The following is a 25131-nucleotide window of genomic DNA, read 5'->3' as shown; positions in this document are numbered from 1 at the left end:
ATATATATATATATATATATATATATGTAAATCCTACCTATAGACTTAGAAAATCCTACCTATAGACTTAGAAAATAAAAATTAACTTATATTTTTATTGTGTTCTTATTTATTTTCTTAGTGTTCTTTATTAAATTTATTTTGTTAATTTCCCAATTAAATGTAAATGTGATTGGACAGTACTAGGGAGAATATGTAGAGGAAACTAGCCAGCATAGGGAAGGACCTCAAGATCAGATTATATGAAATCTAGATGTAGGCACTGGGGCTATGTAGTATGAAAATGAGGAGATTTGAGGATAAGAAGTGGTATTTTTCAAGTATTTGAAAGGATATTATATGAAAGAGTTAAAAAGACTTGTTCTCTTTGACCTCAGAAGACAGACTTAGAAACAACAGGTAAAAGTTACAAAGGCACAAATTTAAGGATGATCCTTCTAGGAATTATAGCTGTTGAAAAGTAGAATTGTTTGTAATCGGCTCTATTGGGTCCCCAAAATATAACTTCAGGCAAAAGTTCCACAATAATTTGTTAGCAGTGGAAAAGATAATTCTTTTTTATGTGCAAATTACATTAAATAGTATAAAGATTTCTTGCAACTCTTAGATTTTGTAATTCTGATTCTAAATTAAATATGGTATTTTGCAATTTGACTTAACAAAAATTATAGGTGAGGGGAAAAGAAGAAATATATTTTTAATTCTGTGAATAGAAGACTCAGATGAGGAACTATTTATTATGGGTCCTTTGTGAGAAAGTTAATTAAAGAATGGAGGAAAATTAAACTGTATTTAGCATCCCATATGACTATGTAACTAAAGTCATGTACAACCAGTGACTGACGTTTTCTCCATTATGTTTTCAGCACAGTGATGCTGTCCATGATCTTCTTCTGGATGTGATTACGTGGGTTGGAATTCTCCTGTCCCTTGTTTGCCTCCTGATCTGCATCTTCACCTTCTGCTTTTTCCGTGGCCTCCAGAGTGACCGTAATACCATCCATAAAAATCTCTGCATCAGCCTCTTTGTAGCTGAGCTGCTCTTTTTGATTGGCATCAATCGAACTGACCAACCAGTAAGACACTCGGAATAGGGATACTGGATTTTCCTGCTTTCTGCCCTTTTGCTTACTGAGATTGTGTGTTCTTGAATTTTAACTGAATTACTTCAGTTCCATTCCATTTAGTTGACTAAGAATATAGCAAGAACAGGTCCTGAAATTTTCAGGATAATTCAAGGAATAGAGAACAAAAAAGAAGTACAATCCGGTCAGAGTAGATGTAGGCCAATTATCTGATTTCCATTAGACCTTTAATTATATTTTAGGATTCAGTACATGCTTGCTCTCAAAAATACAAGAAGTTCTTAAAGGAAGGTGGGAGGAAAAAAGATTTTAAAATCATATAAGATTTAGGAGCCTTAAAAATAATGGATTAACATAATGCTGTTCCCTAATACATGTGTCCATATGTATGGAATATTTTATAGTAAAATGGAGTTGCATTCATTGCTGTGATTACACATTCATGATTAATGACTGGAATACATTAAATTATAGTCATTATACTTTTAATTGACTACCCCATATAAATGAGACAGCTTTTGCCAGAAAATGTATACATATGAATAAGCAATCGAAATAAGTTTGCTTTTAAAAGTTCTGAAATGGAGCTCTCCTCCTCCTGACCTCTACAATGAAGAGCATTCTGGTTTTGATCACAAAAATTGATAGTTGAGATTTTAAGTATAAAAAGCAAGAAATAGAAAATTGTGTTCTTTCTCCCAGAACTTATTATTGCAATCTCTTATTAAAATGTGTTTAAAATGCTGGATGATTTCCTTTGAATTTTATATTTGCTGAGCTTACACATAGTAACCCAACATATCAGATCCCATCTCCACCTGAATATTGACAAATGGCTGATGGTTGGAAATCACTATCAACAAAACTGATCAATGTGAAAACTTGGGCAGACATGATTAGGTCTGACCAGAAACAGAGTTTGCCTTTATTTACCTCCTCTGATTCTTACACTCTGCCTTTTGCTAAAAAGAACTTATTCTTCCTATATTACCCTTAGGCTCTGAATTTTTTTTTCTTTCCTTTCCATCTCCCTTTAGCATTTAGCTTCTTAGTCCTTTTTCCTCATGACATTAATATTGGAAAGAGGACTGAAGAAAGAATCCATGCTAATGTGATAATGACTTTTAATAAAATGTACTATTTCTTTTAGATAAGGTATTTGCATTTTAGCAGATAAGCTTGCATTTGTACTGGGCATAATAATATGAAAATCAAAGGTAATAGAGCCTTAGGGGCCTTTTATATTCACAAGTAGACATAAATGCCTTTATAAATATAATCCTAGTAACCCTTGGAAGACTGTATGGATAGTGACTATATATTACTAATTTTAATTTTTCCCTTGAATTCATTATTTCATAATGCGAATAAACCACTTACTATTAGAGTCTAATATAATTATTTGACTGTGGCAAGCTGTATCTTTAAGAATTGTCAGAAACCCTTAAAGAGAAAGAGTACAAAATGTTTCTTCACAACCGAGGTTCCCAACTGAAAACTAAACCTATCTGGGGAACCTAATAGAGTGTGATTTTGGCCAAAATGGGTTCCAAGGTTGTCCCCTGGGCTTTAGTCAGCCTATACTAATCCCCCACCATGTCTATCTCACCATCACCATCATCATCATCATCATCAACATCATAATTTACATAATATTTTGAAGTTTACAAATCATATCTCATTTTATCCTCACAACAATTTTGGAAGGTAGGTGCTATCATTATCTCCATCTTAAAGATGTGAGAATTGAGGTAAAGATAGTGTCTTGCCCAGGGTCACATAGTTAAGAAGGGGTGCCTTTAAATATCTCCTCTAACTACTGCCCTAGAAACTTTATTCTCACTGCTGACCCATGTTGCTATGTAGGCAACAGCCTATAGAGTACTTGCTGGTCATCATTAGTTAAAACTCCTGGGATGAAACAGCTTTTTACCTCTTCTAACTGATCCCTAGAACTAGGACTGGAGTCACAATGATGGGTATCCACCAATGTCTTTTGAGCTGGCTCACTCTTCCAAATCCAAGTCACCGAGTGACTTTCTCTAACCATTTCATGTTTTGTGTCTCTTATTAGAACTTCCATCTAGCTCTTTTTCTTGGTGCCTCCATTCTAGCTCTTTTGCATATGTGGGATGATGGATATATCTTAGGCATAATGAATACCCACAGCTTCTCTGGCCCAATCTTCTAGTCCCACAATCTTCCTTAGTTTTGATTTCATTGACCTGTTCCTTTGAATACCCTCCCTCTCCAAAAGGCTAAGATTAACATGTCACAAACATTTTAAACATTTAGTAACAGCAGAGAAAAGATGTTTCATCCTAGGCTTTTTCTTTGTCAATGGGCAGCAAGACTCAGAAATCAGAACATGCATTCTTCCCTCTCTGCGCCTTGCTATAATGCTGTGTTTTTGCAAAACTTAGTTTCATTTGGGAATAATATGGAAACAGATATCAAGTGATAACACTTGTATAACCCACTGGAATTGCTTGTCAGCTCCGGGAGAGGAGAGAAAAGAAGCAAGAGAGAGAAAATCAATCATGTAACCATGGGAAAACTTTTTTTAATTTTTTAAAGATTTACTTTAATTTAGAAAACTGTCATAAAATATTTTATGTTAAGTACAGTGAGAATGGGTGAATTGTTTAAAATTCATTTTTAATGTCTATATTTAGAAGTTCTACCTGGATCTCCCCACTCTACTTTATATATAAAAAAGCTTGTATCTTTATATGTGTTATAAATATTATATTATTATTTTATGTCCTGCATTACATATGTATTACATATTGCATATGTGATATTATATGTGCTATAAATGTTTCCCTTGATCTTTGTTTTATTTATTTCTCAGATCGCCTGTGCAGTTTTTGCTGCCCTCTTACATTTCTTCTTCTTGGCTGCCTTTACTTGGATGTTCCTGGAGGGAGTGCAGCTCTATATCATGTTGGTGGAGGTTTTCGAGAGTGAACATTCACGCAGAAAATACTTCTATTTGGTTGGCTATGGGATGCCAGCACTCATTGTTGCTGTGTCAGCAGCAGTAGACTACAGGAGTTACGGAACAGATAAAGTGTGAGTTTCCTTCCCCATCTTAGCCCCTGACCCCTACTTCCTTTGGGGGCTGATTGAAATAAAACTTTTAGGACTTCCTGAGAGTTGAGATCTTTACAATTACCTCAGAAGTATAAATGAAGGAACTAGAAAGACAAATGAAGTAATTAAATTAATATACTAGAACACATACCCATATTTATTACTAAGGCTAAGAATAAGAACAATTCTCAGGATATTTTTTTACTTTGTTTAAAAATAGTATAGCACGCTTTCCCTACACTGCCATCATCTCTCATTCTCTTTTCCTCTCCTTCTCTTTTTCTCTTTTAGATTTTAATAAGTGTAAAGAGATAATATTTGAATTTTAGGATGATTTGACAAACCTTTTGGCCCCTTCAAGACCAGTATATATTTGGCAAATAAAGTATTTTATTTAGAAATGAAAGGTTTTGGTGGACAGAGGAATTGGAGGGTGACAGAGAAGTGCCACCATTTATTGCGCTTAATATAGCTTAATAAAGCACACAAGAAATGAATATGGCAGGAAAAAAACAGCTAGCCACAGATTTAGGAAGAATAAGGTTTAATTTCTACCTCTGATACATTCTGACTGTGACCCTGAATAAATCCCTTAAGTTCTCAGTGCTTCTGGCAGTTCTCTAAGACTATAATCAGATGAACAGTTGCAAATTTGTATCAGTATAAGGAATTTCTCCTAATACTCCCCCTAATACTAAAATAAAAGATGTGGCCAAAAGCAAAACTGCCTAAATATGAGAAACGAGACTGTAATTATAGATTTGCTTATCATCTCTTAAACTTAACAGCAAACTACAGAAATTTCAAAAACATTTTTAAAAGAGGTCACTAAGCCAAATATTGATAATCCCCAATGTTTATGGAATGATGATTTCACTTTATAAGGACATAGATGATATCTAGCCATATGGGAATAAGATGATTTATACATCATTCTTGTTACCCGTCTGCTCCTGGCGTTGTCCCAAGTACACTTTCTATGTGCCTAAAGAAGCTAAATTTATATCCAAATACCTTTATCCAACCACAAAAAAAGCAGCTATTTTATCCAAACCTCTGTAATAGTCAACAGAACATTAAATGTTAAATGAATGATAACAGCAAAGTGACTTGGCCAAGTTGTGTTTCTATTTGAATGCTATCAAATAAAATGAGAATTCCTTTTCTGTAATCTTTAACAATAATAACTTTCCCATATTCCTTTTATCCAAATGTTACTTTTTCTAAAAGATCAGGGAGCAGATGATGATAATGAAGAAAAAAGCAATAAATTAACTTGAAATAATATCCTTATGCCATAGTTAATGTTTATTCAGCATTCACTATGAGCAAAGCATATAGAAAAAATGACAAATTTATATATTTTTCAAAGTCTGGTGAAATTTTGGCATTAGGTCTCATTTCAGGCAGCAGTTAATTAGAGATACATCCTTTGTGCCTTTGGCTAAAGAATAAACAGACATCTGTCCAGTGGTGAAGCCACAAGACTGTGGTATGGTAACAGCATCCATATTTTCATGGAGATATAGTGAATTTTAGAAATGTACTTGATAAAATCCAAGAGATAAGGATATAAACCCTGTATTTAATGAATATTAGGGATGCTGTTTGGCATAATGGAAAGAGCACTTGGATTTAAGGCCTAAATGAGTTAATATTCTTAAATTAATTTTTAAATTAAATTAAATTAATTTTAAATTTAATTAATCATTAAATTTAATTTCCTTTTTGTTATTAATTAATTAATTGGTGGTTGGTTGATAATTTAATATTAAAATTAATAAATGTATAATTTTGACCATAGAGAAGGAAGTGACAAAACACTCCAGAATCTTTTCGAAGAAAACCACCAATAGTTTCATGAAGTTGGACATGAGTGAATCACAACAAAAATAATAATCTTGATCAAGTTACCCTTCCATGCTTCTTGAGATGTTTCCCCATCTGTAAAAGAGGGATAATAATTTTTGTTTGTTTCCTTCACAATACTGTCATGAAGAGAAAGATTTATAAACTTTTAGTTTCTTGGTAAATAGTTAAAATCTGTTGTATTGTTGGAGAGATTAGAGATAAAAGAATATACATAGAGAACTGACAAATTCTTAAAGAACTAGAGAAAATAACAACACGAGATTGTTAATTTTACCTAATTACAAATAAATTTCAATCTTTAACTTCTTGGTCAATACCCTGAACATTACCTCTTCACTATCCTCTTCTCCCATTCCCTTTTTCCATAAAAACACATACACACAAACCCATATCCATTATTTCAGTACCTGCCTTGTTAAATTCATAGAGGCTTATCACCAATCAAAAAAATAAATATTTATTAAGTGCCTAGTATGTGCCAGACATTCTGCTAAGTGTGAACTATAAAAAGAGGTAAAGTAGTTAACAGTACAGTGGGGGAGGGGAACATCCAAATATATTCAAAGCAAGCTATATTTGGGATAAATAGGGAATAATTAAGAGAGGGATGCCCTGGAAATAAGAGTGGCAAGGCTTCCTTTAGAAGGCAGGACTTTAGTTAAGAGTCCGGGGATCAGTAGTTGTAGAATATACAGTGTTTTAGACATAGGAAATCAAATGCCACAACCACCATTTTCTTTTACTTTTATTTATTTACTATATTTACATTTCTTACTTTTTGAGGTTCCCAATTATAGTGATACTGGAAAGATGAAGAGCAAGCTGCTTAGGAGTCATTAAGAACACAGAGCTGTAGTTACTCCTAACAACACACAGCGAAATGTGGACTGCATTTTGTGCTTCTAGTCTATTTTGAAATTTTATCATATTTTTAGTAGCAAATGCCAATTATCCAGCACTTTAAGACTAGCGAAGTATTTTACATTTATTGTGTTATTTGATGTTCCCAACAACAATGCTCTGAGGGGAACATTTAAAAGTATTATTATCTCCTTTTTATACAGAAAGAAACTGGGGTGTCCAAGACTTTTAAGTCACTTCCAATTGTAAAATCCTATCAGAAATAGGCTGAAAACAGAAGCAGGCTTTCCAGGCTCCAAGTCCACTGCTCATGCAATTTCTTCTCCAAGTCACTTGAATTGTTTTCTCCTTAGTCATTTTTTTTCTTTCTATCAAGAAATCCTTTCCTGGAGAGTAGAAAGCTAGACATTTTAGGCAATCAATCATTTCCAGTCTCTTGTGACATGCTTAAAACTTGGCTATCATTGCCTTCATTTCCTGCTCTATAGCTAGATGGTCTCCCTTCACGCGGTTATGGCTGCATTGGAATTGGAGCTAATTTATTTCCGAAGCTAAAGTTAAAACAAAACTTTAATAACAGTTCATTTTGGCCATTATAATTTCTCTCCAACAGAAAGGCAGAATAGATTCAAGACAAAAGTAGGTTGAGAGTGAGAGAGAGAGAGAGAGAGAGACAATGGGAGAAAATAGCATTAACATTATCACAGGCAGTCATAAAGAATGCAGAAATTCAATTATTTCTCATGTATGCATTGTCAATAAATTGTCAGCAGAAAGATCTTCAGAATAAATGAAAAACAATTTAAGTTTTTGCTCTTTGGGATTTTAGCCAACTCTGTTTCCTTCTCTGTATTTTGCTGATGTCCCTATATTAGAAACAGGTGAAGAAAGGAAAACAATCTCAGGCAATTGTGTTTACTTAAAAAGCTGAACTGAATGGACTGTTTTCATCAAAGATCTGAAAAGGTTATTGACTTAGAAGAAAAAGTAAGAGCCAGTGAATTTAAAAATGTCTTTTAAATGTTCTCTGAAGTTGTATGTTTTCCCCTTTTCTCCTTGCTCTTCCCCTCATTAAACTTATGTTTGTACTTCGTATCCCTATTCTTTTCTCTCTTCCTATTCTTTTCCAGATGCCATTTGGCATTTCCCACTCTCTTCTCTCCATATGGCTTTGTTCTTATTTCAGTCTCTCTAACTCCATGTTCCCTTATTAATATTATCTTCTTGTGTTCTTTGTTAATTTTTTGACAGTCATGCCCATTCCGTAGCCTAATAAATACTATGATTCTTTCTAACTTGGAGGGATTTTTTCAGCCAATATTTAGTGACCTGCTGTCGGTAGTATTACTGAAAACATTTGTGGTCTGGGAGGTTATTGTGTATTTTAGAAATTTAATGACTGATCTTTTTTTCCTTCTGTTTTGAATTCTGTGACTCATAAATAGAACATTCAACACAAAGTCTTTTAAATTGGATATAATGAACATTTTTTTTGTCATTTTGTAAAACCCTATTAGATTAAGTTGAGTTTTATCCCTATATCTCTCTGTCTTTTGAATTTGGTTTTCCTGTCCAATGGACTTAATTGTGCTTCATCATATTAATGGTGATGCTTCTTCATTTCTGAAACCCTTAATAATAATTTATATGTTCAGGAAGGGAGTGAATCACATAAGAGGAGATAACTAAGATTTAGATAGGAGGAGAGTCTTGGTTAAGCAGGTGGGATAAATGGTACTTTGATGTAAAGATAGGTAGCTCTCTTCCATCTGGCTGATGGATGGTGATGTATTTCTCAGTGTAATACTATTATCGCAGTTGAGCTGATTATTATGTGCAAGGAATGAAACATAAAACATGCATAATTTGATTTTGTGAAGGTGCTTAGTTTATCATTAATTTGTAATGCAGGAAGAAAAATTTTTCCCACATAATTTTTTTTAATATTTGCTTAAATAAGGCTTTTAGGATTACTGACATTTTAGAATTCATTTTAGGATAACATTTATTCACAGTAATCAAATCTCCAGTAAATCAAATCAAATCAACTTAAAAACTCAATGTAGTCATCTCTTTTTTTAATCCTCTGTTAATGGACCACATGTCCAAATTATACTGTGGAAAATTTCCATTTGTTTCCATTTAATTTATTTGTTTTTCATGTATTTTAGTGACATCTCTTCATTTCTCTTGCTATACTATACATCTTGACATCCAGAGACAGTCAGTCATTCAATACGGATATTATCGTAAGCTTAATTATAGCAAAGGCTGGCATTGATTTTAGCAGTAGTTCAGACTGGATAGATTTAGAAAATATGTGCTAATCACATTGGTTTTATGATCTAAAACTAATCAGGACTTCTAAATTTTGATTAGCCTATCATTACCTAAAATGAAGAATAGTTTAATTTTATTATGAGAAACATTCATATTTTTGTTAGACCATTTTTTCCAACCCAGTTTAATGGACAAAAATAAAACAAAAACAAACAAACAAACAAAAAGAATCTATCTGGGGATGAGGCAAGCCTTCCGTGTAGCCTGAGCTTCAAAAGGGATACTAGGAAAGCTGATAATGGTTTTCAGATAGAGATATATTAGGTCATGAACATTTATGATAGTTCAGACCTTCCTTGAGCAATGTAAGAAAATTCAAGCTCTTAAAGATAATTGAAAGCAAGTTTTATGATCTAATAGTAGAATAAATCACCAATTGGGTCTTAAATTTAGTTTTAGCTTCCTGGTTCAGTTGCATAAAAGATAGATGCATAGGTTTGAGAGGATTAGCCTCACTTTTACTATTCCCCCATTTTTTTTTATCTTTTTTTTTTTAAACCCTTGTACTTCGGTGTATTGTCTCATAGGTGGAAGATTGGTAAGGGTGGGCAATGGGGGTCAAGTGACTTGCCCAGGGTCACACAGCTGGGAAGTGGCTGAGGCCGGGTTTGAACCTAGGACCTCCTGTCTCTAAGCCTGACTCTCACTCCACTGAGCTACCCAGCTGCCCCTATTCCCCCATTTTAAAAGTCCCCAAATAATTTCTTCACTTTGACAAATTTTTACTTTTACTTAGTATAAATATTTTGCTAGAAAGAGGTACTAAGTAGACAGTGGAGAAAGCTTCAAACTATTTCTAACCACTTAACAATGAAATCATAAATGATAAGGTTTTTTTGGTTGTTTTTTTGTTTTGTTTTTATAAACCCTTACCTTCCACCTTGGAATCAAAATTGTGCCTTGGTTCCATGGCAGAAGAGTGGTAAGGGATACTTTAGAAACTATCACTATGGGGCAGCTGGGTAGTTCAGTGGTTGGAGAGCAAGGCTCAGAGTCAGGAGATACTGGGTTCAAATTTGACCTCAGTCACTTCCCAGCTGTGTGACCCTGGGCAAATCATTTAACCCGCATTGTGTAATTCTTACTATTATTCTGCCTTCAAACCAATACACAGTATTATTTTCTAAGACAGTAGGTAAGAGTTAAGGGGGGTAGGGGGAAGTACAGATTTCAAAGTCATAGGATCTGGATTCAAATCTTGGTTTTGATTTCATAAGTGTGTGACCCCATGGAGTTATTTTATGTCCCTCAGCAATATATAAGCTGGGGGAGAATATTAATACTGGTGGTTTGTACCTCAAAAGGGTTATTGTGAGGAAAGCACTTTATACTTCTAGCTGATGTCTTCTAGATAAATGCAAGTGATTAAGCAATCCCTATTGGTTTCTGTATGGAGGAGAGAGTACCTGTGGTTATCATTTACAGCTCTCTTGCATCTTTTAGAAACTGCCTTATGAGATCCCATGGCAAAGTACTCCACATATGCTGTCCTGTTTCCTCCTCATAACAACCCTAGTTAGTAGACGCTATTATTATCCTCTTTTTACACATGAGTAAACTGAGAGACAGAGGGTTAAGTGATGTGCTCAGGATGATAGGATTAATGTGTCTGAGAAAGGAATAATTCATGGACATTCTAAACTTCTAAGTCCAGAACTCTAACTGCTGTAGCCCATGACTGCTTAAATAATCTATAAGGTAATGAATCCTTAACTTACCTATGAAGTACTTTCAAGATCTAAACTTGTAATCTTATGATCTAAAAATTTCTATCTAAAATCTGGCAAGAGTAGTATTTATTTGATAGACTAAAAATGTGTCTAAAATATATTCTTGCTTTGAGTAAGAAGTATCCACACTTTTATAAATAACCCTAAGATGAACATAAACTTTTAGCATGATTGATTTTTATTTGGATTATTTAGATTAAAATGTACTCTTAAAATTATTTATTTTCAACATTATTTTTTTAGTTCCAATTCTCTTTTGCTATGCTCTCCCTCACTACCTGAGAAAGTAAGCAATATCATAGCAATTATACATATAAAATCATACAAAACATTTGCGTATTAACCATACTGCAAGAAAAATAAAGTGAAAAAAAGTTATACTTCAGTTTATTCTCAGAGTTCATCAGTTCTCTCTCTTGAAATGGGTAGCATTCTTATTGTAAGTCCTTCAGAATTGTCTTGGAGTTATTGTATTTAACAGAGCATAACTAAGTCACAGTTGATCATGCTTACAATATCGTTGTTACTGTTTACAATTATTTCCTGGTTCTGTTCACTTCATTCTTTATCAGTTCATGTAAGTCTTCCTAGGCTTTTCTGAAACCATCCTGCTTATCATTTCTTATAGCACAATATTATAGCATCACAAGTATATACTATAGCTTTTTTCAGCCATTTCCCAGTTGATGGGTAACCCCTCAATTTCCAATTCTTTGTCAGCACAAAAAGATCCCCTGAAATTATTTTTGTACCTATAGATACTTTTCTTTTTTCTTTTCTTTCTTTGGGATATAGACCTATTAGAGGTATTAACAGGTTAAAAGAGAATTTCCTTTGGGCATAGTTCCAATTTTTTCTCTGCAATGTTTGAACCACTGTTAGTAATAATTCCACTAACAGTGCATTTGAAGCATCTGTTTTTGAAGCACAGTTAGTTTATCAGTTACACTGAGACTCAAGTTTTTCTATACTACCTTGTTCCTGCCTTGGTTCATCTGAGAAATTAAGGGAACTCTAGAAACCCTTTAAAGAACATTGAAAGCTCTATGTTTAAATGGTTTATTGCTGGTCATTTCATACTAGCAAAATATAACAGAGAACTAAAGATCAAATCAGTTAGTGTTCTTGTATATCTATTCTTTAGAAATGGGAAAACTGTTTTTAGTGAGAAAGTTATGTTAGTACATTTTATCCTTAAGACTACAACATCTCATCCAAGTGAAAAGAAAAGAAAATTTCATCTTTGAACTTGATCTGTATGTTACATGGAAAGATAAAAACAAAACAAATTAGGTTAGTTATAAATAAGTTTGTAATAAAATGTAGCTTAACTATGAATTTAAGCATTTAAGCATTTGATGAGAGGAAGTTTAGGGCACCGCCTGTTATAATGGCTATCAATCAGAAAAATAATGTTAGTATAAAATTATTTATAAAAAGTTATATATGCTTACATATATACATGTGTATACATATTCATATGTATATATGTTTAAGCATGTGAATAAATGTATATTGCCTAATATTATGATATAAACATGTTATCTAGATATGTGATTTCATTGTTTCATTGATATAAAGAATTCTTGGTGAGAAAAAACCTGATAGCAATACAAAAGAGAACCAGTTCTACAGTTTCTAGGCTTTTAGAATTACATGGAGACAATGAGAATTTAACAGCAATGATAATAACAAGCATAGCATATATAAGACTTTATATTTTGCAGACCTCATTTTAAATGTTATCTCATTTTAACCTAGCAATAACCTTAAGATGTAGTTGCTATTGTCTCCATTTTACAGATGAGGAAACTAAGACAGACCAAGGTTAGATGTCTTGCCCAGGGTCACATAACCATAGATGTCAGAGGCAAGATGGAAACATAGTTTTTCTTTACTCTGAGACTATCCTCTATACCAAACTATTTTAAACACATGTATACACACACACACACACACACACACACACACACACACACATACAATCCATAGCTCCCTTTCTCATTGGATTTCCTTTGTGGTAACTACAAGTTGAAAGATAGCTACAAAAGGTAACCATAGGTGTTTTATACATACATGACCATAGTTATGTCTTTGTTTTAATTTTTCAAGTCTCCATAATTTTGTCACTATGGAAAATCTCTTGGTCCATATAAATCACAAATTTACTATGATTTAATACATGATCTTCAAGACTTATAATGACCAAAAAAATCCACTGGACTAGAATATTTCTGATGAACGATGCTCTCAGAATTCAGATGGTCTGGTCCTTGAATGACAACCCTACAGTCCAGCTTTAGGTCATGCTCAGAACCTCTCTAGTTTTATCAGACTTTCTAGGGCTTAGCAAAAACAGTCCTTGGAGCCTTTTCTACCATGATAAGGTTTCCAAGTAGAACTTTAATAGATGGATATGTGTGTGTAAATTCATTGTATATCAATATACATATGCAGTTATGTTTCCAAAAGTAATACAGATATTTCTATTATCTCATATAAAAAATGATACTATAGAGCCACATGTAAAAAAACAAAAGCTCTCATGAAGGATATGTTAAATTATCATTCTATAATTTTTATAGTCTACAATTGCTATTACTTTATCTTTATATATATATATGTGTGTGTGTGTGTGTGTGCGTGTATATATATATATATATATACTTAGTACATAAACTTACATATACATATTACTTCCTCTAATAAATACAAACTTACTGAAGGCAGGAACTATACATTTTTGGATCCCCGGTGCCTAGAACCATGCCTAGTTCAAATATGATCAAATTAAATAATATTATCAAATGAGATAATATTTGTAAAAAGAGCTTAGGAGAGTTCCTGACAAATAGTAAGTATTTAATAAATTATTTCTCTCCCTTTCTACCCCTGGCCCCATAAAAAATCCAGCAACAGCAACTTTGATTTTATATAAGCACTAGTCACTATAGGGCGGAGGAAATTAAGTAATTGTAAAAAGGAAGTCCCACATAGATCGTTAGTAACATTAAGAATAAGAAGCCAAGTTTCCATTGATATTATAAGTATAAGCATATTATGAAACAATTGTTCAGAAATTATCTATTAATTATAATTTTCATTTTGAATGAAGATTGATTTAACTGAATTTGTTGAAGACTTAAAGAATGACTAACAAAAAAACACATGATTTTAATCTTTTTTTCTTGTCATAATGAAAAAAAATTTTGTAAAAAAGTCTTCAATGATCATTTTAAGAGACAAGTAGAACACATTTGAATCCAGAAATTCAATGCCAGAATTCTGTGCTAATGGAGCCTTTCTGTCCTTTTCCACCGTCCCCATCTAGTAAAAATAATTGCAATGAACATAAAAGTGAAAGTAACTTGAGAGGGAGCATCTACTTGGGAAACCCTGGGCCCTCAGTGTGGCTTATCTTTGGATTCAAAGTTTTATCAGATGCTCTTTGTTATACATGACATTATCTAGAATTGAAAGGTTACCTCATGTTTCTTCAATTAATACATCATATGGTCAGAGTTCATTCAAATTATCAGCTATAAAATAGTCCCAGAGAAAGCAATGTCATATGTCCTTTTTAAAAAGAGAATTGATATATCTTTTTGCATCTCCATTGTCATAGGGTCTTATAGCCACAACTCTGTAAACACATACATGTGCATTTTGAAAACTGAGATATTATTTAAAAGGAACTAGCTTTGCCTGCCACAATTCTCTGTCATCTACAAGTCCTTTTGTCTGAAAAAAGACAATTAGTGTTCTAATATGGGCTTATCAATTGAGGAAAAACCTGCCAAAGTAAACCATCAATCATTTGTAGATAGGACTATTGTGTGAACAGAATGACAATATGTACGTGTTTGGGGCAATTTTTCAGATACAGGTCCACAGCATCATAGGTTGCACCATATTTTAATCTTCCGATATTTGTACCACACTATCATTGTCTACCAGCAAATACTACTTGAATGTGCCTATCAGTGGAATAAATGCATGTTGCTATCCACATCATCTACAAAACTGACTGTACCATAGAGCCAGGTGGGTTCATTGTATTCAATAGTGTACTGGTCTGGGACAGGAATCATTCAAACCCGTGAAGGTAGTTAATAGCAGAGAGAATAGATTCATGAGCCTCTGCAAGTCAGCATGTAGCCAAAAACAACAGCAGGTGTGACCATATGGTAATCAAAGTAAACTCAAATTTTTTTTTTTTTTTTTTTTGCCACACTGCCTTGAAGGAGATAGTAAAACTCGGACTATTCCGAGAAAAGCAATTTACTTTGTATATTTAAAATTTCCCTCTTCATCCACTCAATTCAGACAAGGAACAAGCTTCTTATCCCCGCTGAACTTCTTGGCAGATGTTTTTGCTTTTTGAAGTTACAATACAATCTTAAGCCTATTGTACAAAACAAAATTTTCAAAGAATTCTCTTGAGAATGAAAATAATATTCTCAAGTGCAATGCCAACTTCATAATCAGCAGAAAGCCATACAAAAAGTGAATTTAGCATTTTTATTTCAGAATAAAACATTAGGTAAGCTTAGTAATACTCTCCCTAAATAAAAGCAATGGCTTGTAAGTGTAAGGGTTTTATTTTATTTTAGTCAAACAATTGGAATCTTGAAAAGATCTATTTTTAAAGGAAAGTATAAAAGCTCCCTACTTAGGTGAAAAAAATTACTCAATAAAAAATGAAATATAATTAATTCAGGACTTGTCTTCTTTTTTAACTAATTGCTTGTTTGGAAACTAGAGTACTTTTTTCCTAAAATATTATAAAGCATGTATGTCTTTCCAGTTAAAGCGATTTAGCCTATAATGCAGCTGAACTAAACTAATAATATTCTTTAGCACCACCATTAGACTTGCTTATTTCTTTGGTTTACCTACATAATAGGCTGGACTTGGAGGAAGTAGTCTTATAATTTCTCTGTTTTTCAAAGGAGTGATGGACATGTGGAGGATATCCCATTTGGCTCGTTGTGAGAAGGGAACATAGTGGTAGCAGGCAGAATCAGAGGACCTCATAGTTGGAAATGAACATGGAGGCCATCTAGTGTGATCATTACCTGAATTTTCCAATCTACAACACCCTGTACTCAAATGCTCAACGAGGACCTACTCAAAGGCTTCTAGAGATGAAAACTGACCTTAGAAGGCAACCCATTCTCAATTGCCATAAGTGAGCCTACGTTCGGCTCCGGTAGAAATAATACCTATATAGATGAGATGTACTGCAATGTATGAGATGTATGCAATATTAAATTGAAGGAAGAAGTAACTGGTAGAGATTTCTTTCCTTCCTATATCTTCCATTGCTCTGAATCCTTAGGCAGAACAAGACTATATCCCCTATTCCACACAATAGCCTTCCAGTGCTTGAAAATAACAATTATGCACTCCAATTCCCCCAAGTCTTTTTCTTGTGCAGGTTCAATAAACTCACTTCATAGGATCACAAATTTAGAGCTGGAAGGGACCTTAGAGATCATATAATCCAGAACACTCTTTTAGCAGATAACAAAACTAAAACTCTGGAAGGTTAAGTGATTTGCACAGGCTGTAAGTAGCAGAATCCGAGTTTTGTAATCATCCGTACTCAGCACACTTTCCACCCTACTGCTTCGGCTTTCCTTTGACCAATCTTCACTTCACCTTTTTTTTAATCCTTTCACCATTTTTTCCTTCCCTGGGCACAATCCAAGTTGCCAGTGTTATTCTAACAATGCGTTCCCACAACTGAAACCAATACTCCAGTTGTGTCCCAACCACATATAGCTACATCTTGTCCTCCATAACTGTGGTGGTGGCTGGTCTCTCATTCACCATGAGAAGAGATCAGATAGAGTGTATCTTCTTCTTAAGGACCTCTGGAGAAGAGGCAGGCAGCATGGCATAGGTAGAAGAGCATTGGAGCTAGAGTCAGAGGATTAGGGTTCAAAACACATTTTGGGGGGACAAGTAAGTAGCTCGGTTAATTGAGACCCAGGCTGTATATGAGAGGTCCTAGGTTCAAATCTGGCCTCAAGACACTTCCTAGATATGTGACCCTGGGAAAGTCACTTAACCACCATTGACTAGCCCTTACCACTCCTTCCTTGGAACCAATACACAGTATTGATTTTAAGAGAGAAAGCTAAAGGTTTTTAAAAAACACATCTTTCTGTTATTTAACAAATGTATGACATTTGGCATATCACTTAACCATTCGAGGCTTCATTTTTTCAGTTGTTAAATGAGAAATTGAACCTAATACATTTTAATCTCCCTCCAAGTTCTAAATTTGTGATCCTAAAAACCTTTTCTGGTTCAGATCTGCCATTCATGTGCAGAAAACTTTGTAAACCATAGCATCACAAAACAAGAATGGATCTTAATGATCATGTGGTCTAAAGCTCTCATTTTGAAGATAAGGAAATTGAGACCCACAAAGGAATTTGAAATTTAAGAACTCTCTATATTTAGCTGTAGTACAAGAGAATATAGGCTGCCTAGTTTAAGTTATGCTTATTGAAAAATCAATCATTCTAGAAAATGTTGCTTAAAAATTCCTATCTAGAAGCCTTTATAAAACAAACAAACAAGCACACACACACAATTCTGGCTATTCACACAAACTCAGTAGTTCATTTTTTTCTTTCTAACTAGAATTATTATGTTTATGGTGACAAATCGGCTATATCTGTGCACACATAGATGCATATAAGCAATAAGTTGCTTAATGAATTGAATTTATAGGCTTCTTAGTTTCACTATCATAGTGGGTTTAGAATCAATGAAGTTTTTAAGATCTATGGTTTTTATAAGCTAATTTATTTCAAAAATACAATAATTTATTGATTGATTGAATAGAAACTAGATTCCTTTCTTAATTGTTATTGTGTGATCTAAATATATAATTTTATATACTACCAGAACACTGGGTTTTAGGGAAGAAAACATTTTTTTTTAGTTTTATAATTACAGTAGTACTGAATACTTGTTTTTTTTCCTGTTGAGCCCACTTGCCAGACTACTAATTAATGTTTACCATTATAGTTGTTTATTCTTTTAATTATGCCTGCAAACATGGCACAATTACAAATAATGCAAGATATTATTATTTCTAGCATCATGTAATTTGCCAAAATTTACATTCATCTGTCTCATAACAAGATTCTCCCATTTTATCTTCCTGTCATCCTGAAGAATGAAAATGTAATTTCCCAGAGGCCTTTAGAATTGGGGGTGTATTAAATGTAGCTGAAATTAAGTGATTAATAATTTAGTTTTAGGTCATGAATCAATTTCATGTGATGCTGAAGATCATTTGCAACCCTAGATGCATTAAGTGGCAACAATGCACTTTTTAGCTCTTAAAAGCTCTGAAAGGTTGACTGCCCAACCTAATTAAACTACAATCTTCTGATACCAAATTATTTCCTTTTGTACTGAATTTTCTCAGATCTTCTTGACAGGAAAATGTCACCCCACCTGACAGCTGATAGACAGGTTATAGAGTACCATAATTGGAGAGAAAAGGATAGCTTAAAGCTACAAGATTTAATGGCTGTGTGTTTGGCTTTTTTTGTTGTTGTTAAGGTTTCTATGACAGACACAAAGGGCCTTAGCAACTAGGCTCAGTACCCTTTTTTTCTTTGCTTCCTCTAGAGGTAATTATCTAACTCCATCAATAGTGCTGTCAGAAATTGGGCACATAATTCAGCATTTAAATGAACAAGCAATGTAATATTTCCTGTCTCCCAGTGGAATACTTTGCAGCTCACATTCTTCTCTGTCACTCGTTCACTCTTGATATATGTCCCATGTGTAGTCCTTGAATACCTCCTGTCCCTTGTGTTTCATTACAGATGTTGGCTCCGGCTTGACACCTACTTCATTTGGAGCTTTATAGGACCAGCGACCTTGATAATTATGGTAAGAACTCCTAATTAACTACTCCATCTCCCAGGTCAAGAAAGAAAATTTTCACTATGCTTTTACTGTATATCTTCAATTTACATAGATTAATTTGGAGAAAAGCATGTACTTATTTGACCCCACCTAACTCAAGCAATTAGACACTCATTATAGGATACTCTTTGCATTATAAAATACTTGATCAAAACCTTTGGGAGAAGAAAATATGCATCAGAAAAAGTGTGACTAGCACTATGGGCTTTCAGAAAACTAGGCTGCAAAAGCAATTCTGTTCTAGGAACAGGAAAAAATGCTAGTTTGTATTTTGATCCAAGGATACTTCTCATTTCAGTGCTTTGAAGTATGAAACAATTCAGAATTGTATCCCAAGTTTTAAAATCATTTTCGATACTCTTTTGATATATATATATATATATATACAAATTCATACTCAATAAAATCATACTCGAAGTTTGGTAGAGAAGAAAGAGAAATCTTTATTTCTTCATTTCACATAGATTAAAGAAAAGTCAATGAGTTTCGTAATTAATAGAATTTAACATCTATATAGTAAAAAATAATATAGGGGGAAAAGAAATGATTCAAATTGAATGTGGTTTTTTCTTATACAAATTATATGATTTCAGTATTTCTAAGATCTTAATTTTAAACAGAAAATGCTTCTACTATCATGAATAAAAGTCTTTCATGTTATGGAATTTTGTAGAGAAAAGGTGTCTCAGAGTTCATTGGGTAGGGGGATGCCCTCTACTCATGCAGAGGGGCAACTCATCTGCAAATTCAGTCTTAGAGTTGCCTGATAGTTAAGTGACTTATAATACTTATATATAATATATATTATATAATAATAATCATAGAGTCAGTCTCTGACAAAGGTAGGAATTGAATAAATAGGTTTTCTTGACTCCAGAATTAGCCTTATATTAATTATTCTATAATGCCTCTCATCAAATATTATACTGTTTGTGTTTATTCCATTTTGAATTTCATAGTCCCATTTGGTGAGCAAAGTGTTCATCTTTATTTCAGAAAACAACCCTCCTGAGCTCTTCCCACAAAAGCTTATAATTGAACTAATTGTTTCTTTCCTAACTTAATGGTAATGCCCGATTTGATAATGCTATATCATGATTGGCGATGACCCTGAATTTGTGAAAGCTTTACCATAAGATTATAAACTCCACTAGATTTTTCTAAGTATAGACCCAAAAACAGGTTCACACCTGACATGTGAGGACCAGTGCAGATTTTAGTGATCATCTGGTCCAAACCTCTCATTTTACAGATAAGGAAATTAAGACTCACAAAAGTATTTGAACTTTGGCAACTTCCTATATTTAGGAGATGTATAACTTAAGACTGGATGACAAAGTGATATTTTTTCAGTATCAAAAACTCATAAAAAATGGCCTAATATGACATAAAAAGATTACTTTCTGAATTAGTAGAAAGAATATTCATTCATACTGATGAAACCACTGATTGTTGAAGCAGAAAGGATAGAATATTGATAAGTACAGAGGCAACAAGAGCTCATGACTTACACTATAGGTGAGTTAAAAAGGAAAAGAGAAATCTAAAATGAGATTGCCTCTCTGAGCCACAGTTTTCTGTGATAAAAGAAACTATACAGAGATTTTAGGAATTTTAAAAATGCACTTATGCATCATACTGAGCCTTCTGGATCTAATAATTTCAGGGATTGAGTGTCTCTATACCTCCAGATAAATTCTTCCTGACACTAAAAACTAGGATAACTTTTATAATCCTAGTATACCAACTATTATGGAGTTTGCTCCGGTTTTTAGTATTTAGGCCCTTTGTGTAATGTAATATTGGAAATTTTAACCTATGACAATCATTTTGGGAATATCACTAGAGTACAGATTTGATAAGAAACAGGTATTAACTTTTTTCTTTTAAGGCCTATTCCACAGAGAAACAAAAGACCCATTACAATGTTTTTAATTTTCTACAACATAATTTGGATGTTTCTTTTGAAACCAGGACTGGTTCTGTATTTCTGTGTAGTTGGCCCCACAGTGATACCTAACGCAGCGGTATCCCAATTCCCCTAACTGGCTCCTTGCCTTGACTAAAATACTAGATAATCATCTGTGATTCAATCTCTTTAAAACTAGTGAGAGCTAATTTCCCAGAGCAACTCATCTGTTACAGAGAGTAGTCTTACTACTTCTCCACTCCAGTTCTACTACATAACCCAACCTTTTATATTCCAGCTTAATGTAATCTTCCTTGGGATTGCTTTATATAAGATGTTTCATCATACTGCCATATTGAAACCTGAATCCGGCTGTCTTGATAACATCAAGTAAGTGATTTTTCCCTTCCTTTTCTTTGGCCTGCTTATATAGAACTGTTATTTTTTGCCCTGAATAGTGTTACGCACTTCAGCCTAAAAGGAAAGGGTAATGTATTGTCCTTATGGAATATTGCTGACGTGGCTCATTCTGACTGAGAATAAGTAGAATGAAATCTTATCTTTGAAGGGACTTTCTTTGACTTCTAAATACTTATTTTTAGGCTATTTTAAGATTCCTCTTTGTAAGCAAAACTAAGATAACTTTGATTTTATTTTAAATGGCAATGCATAAATTCAAAATAGTCTTGATTTTCATTGGTCATTTAGGGTTAATAACTGTACCCTTTGGGAAAAGAGAATGACTTGAGTTTATAATTAACTACAGTTATTTGGTACTTGCTATTTGATTATTTATAGTAGTTCTCTTTGCATATCCACCTAACCAAAATATATTGCACATTTATTTTCTTTATTGTATTTACTTTAAGTGAATTTTGTTAAATTTCTCTGTCGTCAATGGGTCATTAAGTTTTAGGAGTTAACCTTACCTTTAATGGTGGTTCATATTATGGAAGATATTAGAACTATTGATAGTTTAATGTTAAATATCCCATATCAAAATATATGATTTCTTCTCAAATACTAGATCAGAATTACCTTTTGAGGAATTGCCTTCAGATGTTCCTTAAGTCTCTGTAACCTAAACAGAATTCTTCCTTGCAATAGTAAACTATATTATGCCTCCTTTTTGACCAAGAAAAAAAAATATACTGGTGCAACAATCCACAGTGACTTAAAAGTGGCATTACCTAACTTCTCTCACAAAGAAGATGTATTATTTACATGTGCCTGAGTCTACAAAGAACAGGGGAGATGAGTTCCTTACATATTGGGGAGCTAATTATGTTCTTATGTATCTGAGAAGGTATAAACCATACTCCCCCTCTCTCCTAAGGTCACTCTCCCCTACTCTCAATCATTTGTCTTTTGTTATTCTTTTCTCTTCCCACTACTGCTTTTCTCTATTATCTGCATGGTTCATGGACCACAGCAGGTATTTAAAAATTGCTTGCTGAATTGAATTGATTATTTCCATGTATCCCACTTCACCAAAGTTTGAAATCCTGGACAGGTAGGTGTGTGTAGCTCAGGGTAAAGAGTTAGGGTGGAACGAAAAGAGCAGAGTTGTTGGGGATTGGCATGAGGGAAGGATTGTTATCAAGGAAAGTTTCCAAAACTTTTCCCCTCAACTCTAGGACTGACTAGATCACTTAACAACAGGCTTTCAGTTCTGCATAAGGATCTCAGAAATACTAGAGAGACATATATATAAATAAAGAATAAGATAAAAGAATATATAAAGAATAAGATGAAAAAGGATGACATTTTTAGCAGGGAAATTATTTTTGTAAGAATATATCTGTATACTGAAAGGATACAAATCCTATTTTTACAACCTTTTCGTCTAGTAGATTTTGATTGTTTTTGTATATTGAGAATAATTTCTAAAGAATACCTGTTTGCTTTTCACAGAGTAATTACACATAACCTCAAATGAAAGTAATTTCAAAAGTCACAAATATTTGGGCTGTCGTGTTTATCTTTACCAATAGGTAATATGGACAACCAGAAATATTTACTTTTCCACCCATTTTAACATCAAAAAATGTTGAGGATTCCTACATGATAATAGTAATATCGTAGCATACATTTATTGAGAAAATAGATATTTCTAGTCCTATTGCCACTTACATGTATCTCTTTATGTATGTCTTCCACTTCTAGAAGAGCCTGGGATTGGTGGATCACTTAAGCTAAGGGATACTAAGCTCCAGAGAGCTAAAGGCATTCAGTGGTGAGCCAGTGGGAGTGGGAGGCCACCAGACTGTATAAGAAGGGACAAACTGGCCCAGGTTAGAAATGGGAGCACATCAAAACTTCTGTGTTGGTCAGCAGTGGGCCTGGGGCAGGAGTAGCTGTAAAACTTTCAGATAAGTAGCCTCATTCTCAAAAAAGAAATAGAAAATTAAATACAGTATTTGTAGAAAGTAAAAGAATTTACAAATCTTTCCATGAAATTGCATTTTATTAATCAGCTGTTTTATATATACTTTAAAACATGTATTTAGATTTATATAATATAAGTGAGACATAGGTCTTCTCTCAACAGAAGGTATGTCTGCTAAATAAAGTGCTTCAGGTACATATGGATTCACAGACCCCTTCTGATAACTCCATCTCTGACACCTGTCTCCACAACCAGGGGTCTGTGGCTCTCCATTTTGGGAAATATTGCTTTAAATATGTCTCTATTTTGTCATAAACTCTTCAGCTAAAATCAGAGGAAAATTAGGTGAATGTAATATCTTCCTGGTGATTTCAGCAAGCATAGGCAATGTCACTACAATAATCAGAGACGTGTTAGTAAGATGGACACGGGGGATTATTTTAAGAGTGAAGAAACACTATTAAAATTAGCATAAATTTTCTACTTTCTAGTATTGTTTCCTAATAAATCATGTCACTTCTTAATCATTATTAAGTAAATAAATATGATGAAATCTGGATGAAATTAGAAACATTGAATATGCATACATATATGTATGTGTGTACACATATATGTATTGTACTTATATAGTTTGCTTACATATATATTTTAAATTAATCTATTACTTCAGTTGCTTTACTACAAGACAGTGATTATCCAAGAAAAAGCAAGTTTGTTATTGAGATCATTAATATCCAAATTAAGATCTACATAAATTATTCAGTAAACAAAATTAAATATTAAGAATGAATGGAAAAAAAAAAGAATGAATGGTGAATAGTAGAAGTACTTCTCTCTCCCACTGAGAATTCAGTAGCTTTTTCTTGCAGAAGAAACTGTGTTTTTTAATTGATAAATTAATAGCAAATTATTTTCCAACAATGAAATTTATAACCTAATATTATGTGAGTATAAATTGCACATTTGTATTATGTGTGATTTTGAATTTAATTCAGGTGGTTTAAGAGTTTGTGTTATTAGGTTTAGTTTTGTTTTAAAAACTACCTGTCCTCATCAAGTCAAGAGAGCAAAGGAAATTTAAGGAAAATTATAATTGGGCAAAGCTAGCAATTATTTGCCATGAGTAATCTTTTATGCTTATTTTTACTACCTTTTAAAATTTGCCAACCAGCTATTCAGCAGGTTGTTTCATTGATCTTATCATATTTTATAGGCCCCTGGTACATCTGTGTCTGCACCGTATTACAATCATTAGAATTGGTTACAGACAAGTAAAAACAAGTAAAATATTGTGTATATGTTATTTATATTATTTAAAACACCATATCTTTTCCAATCTTGCTAAATAAAAATAACGAATCTTATCTCATTGTTTTGCATAATATAAAATATTGTGTTATCTTCTATTTTACTTAACTTTTTTTAAAAAAAGCTATCTAGTATATGTGTTTAAAAAAATCAGCTTGTGGGGCAGCTGGGTATCTCAGTGGATTGAGAGTCAGGCCTAGAGACAGGAGGTCCTAGGTTCAAATCTGGCCTCAGACATTTCCCAGCTGTGTGACCCTGGGCAAGTCACTTGACCCCCATTGCCTACCCTTACCAATCTTCCACCTATAAGTCAATATACAGAAGTTAAGGGTTTAAAATTTAAAAAAAAATCAGCTTGAATGTCCATTTTGCATAACAGTTTTAATCTGCATTTCTTTTGGAGAATGCACTCATGATAATAGTCTTTGGACCAATTTAGCAATAACAAAACACTTCTTCACTCTTTACTAATTAACTCTTATCTAGTGCAATCACACCTTTTAAAGTTTTAACTATATATTTAACTTTGGTGAAATATGTTAAAATTACAGAATTTGAAAATAAATACTGGCTCTTAAA

At 33.3% G+C, this 25131-nt stretch overlaps 1 protein-coding gene across 18 annotated transcripts in view; it reads left to right on the top strand.

Moving 5' to 3' along the window:
- ADGRL3 (adhesion G protein-coupled receptor L3) overlaps positions 1 to 25131 on the top strand; it is a 525728-nt gene that overhangs the window by 418773 nt on the left and 81824 nt on the right. For 17 of the 18 annotated variants that reach the window (XM_044681578.1, XM_044681575.1, XM_044681582.1 and 14 more), the window contains 4 exons: positions 867 to 1076; positions 3940 to 4160; positions 18844 to 18910; positions 21154 to 21245. In XM_044681578.1, coding sequence (XP_044537513.1) covers positions 867 to 1076; positions 3940 to 4160; positions 18844 to 18910; positions 21154 to 21245 — 590 coding nt within the window. The remainder of the gene's footprint in view (positions 1 to 866; positions 1077 to 3939; positions 4161 to 18843; positions 18911 to 21153; positions 21246 to 25131) is intronic. The other variant, XM_044681583.1, reaches the window with a different exon arrangement.

Source organism: Gracilinanus agilis, chromosome 6 (genome assembly GCF_016433145.1).
Source record: "Gracilinanus agilis isolate LMUSP501 chromosome 6, AgileGrace, whole genome shotgun sequence".
Classification (NCBI taxonomy): domain Eukaryota; kingdom Metazoa; phylum Chordata; class Mammalia; order Didelphimorphia; family Didelphidae; genus Gracilinanus; species Gracilinanus agilis.
The sequence above is the reverse complement of the archived record's forward strand: the minus strand, read 5'-3'. Positions and strand labels throughout refer to the sequence as shown.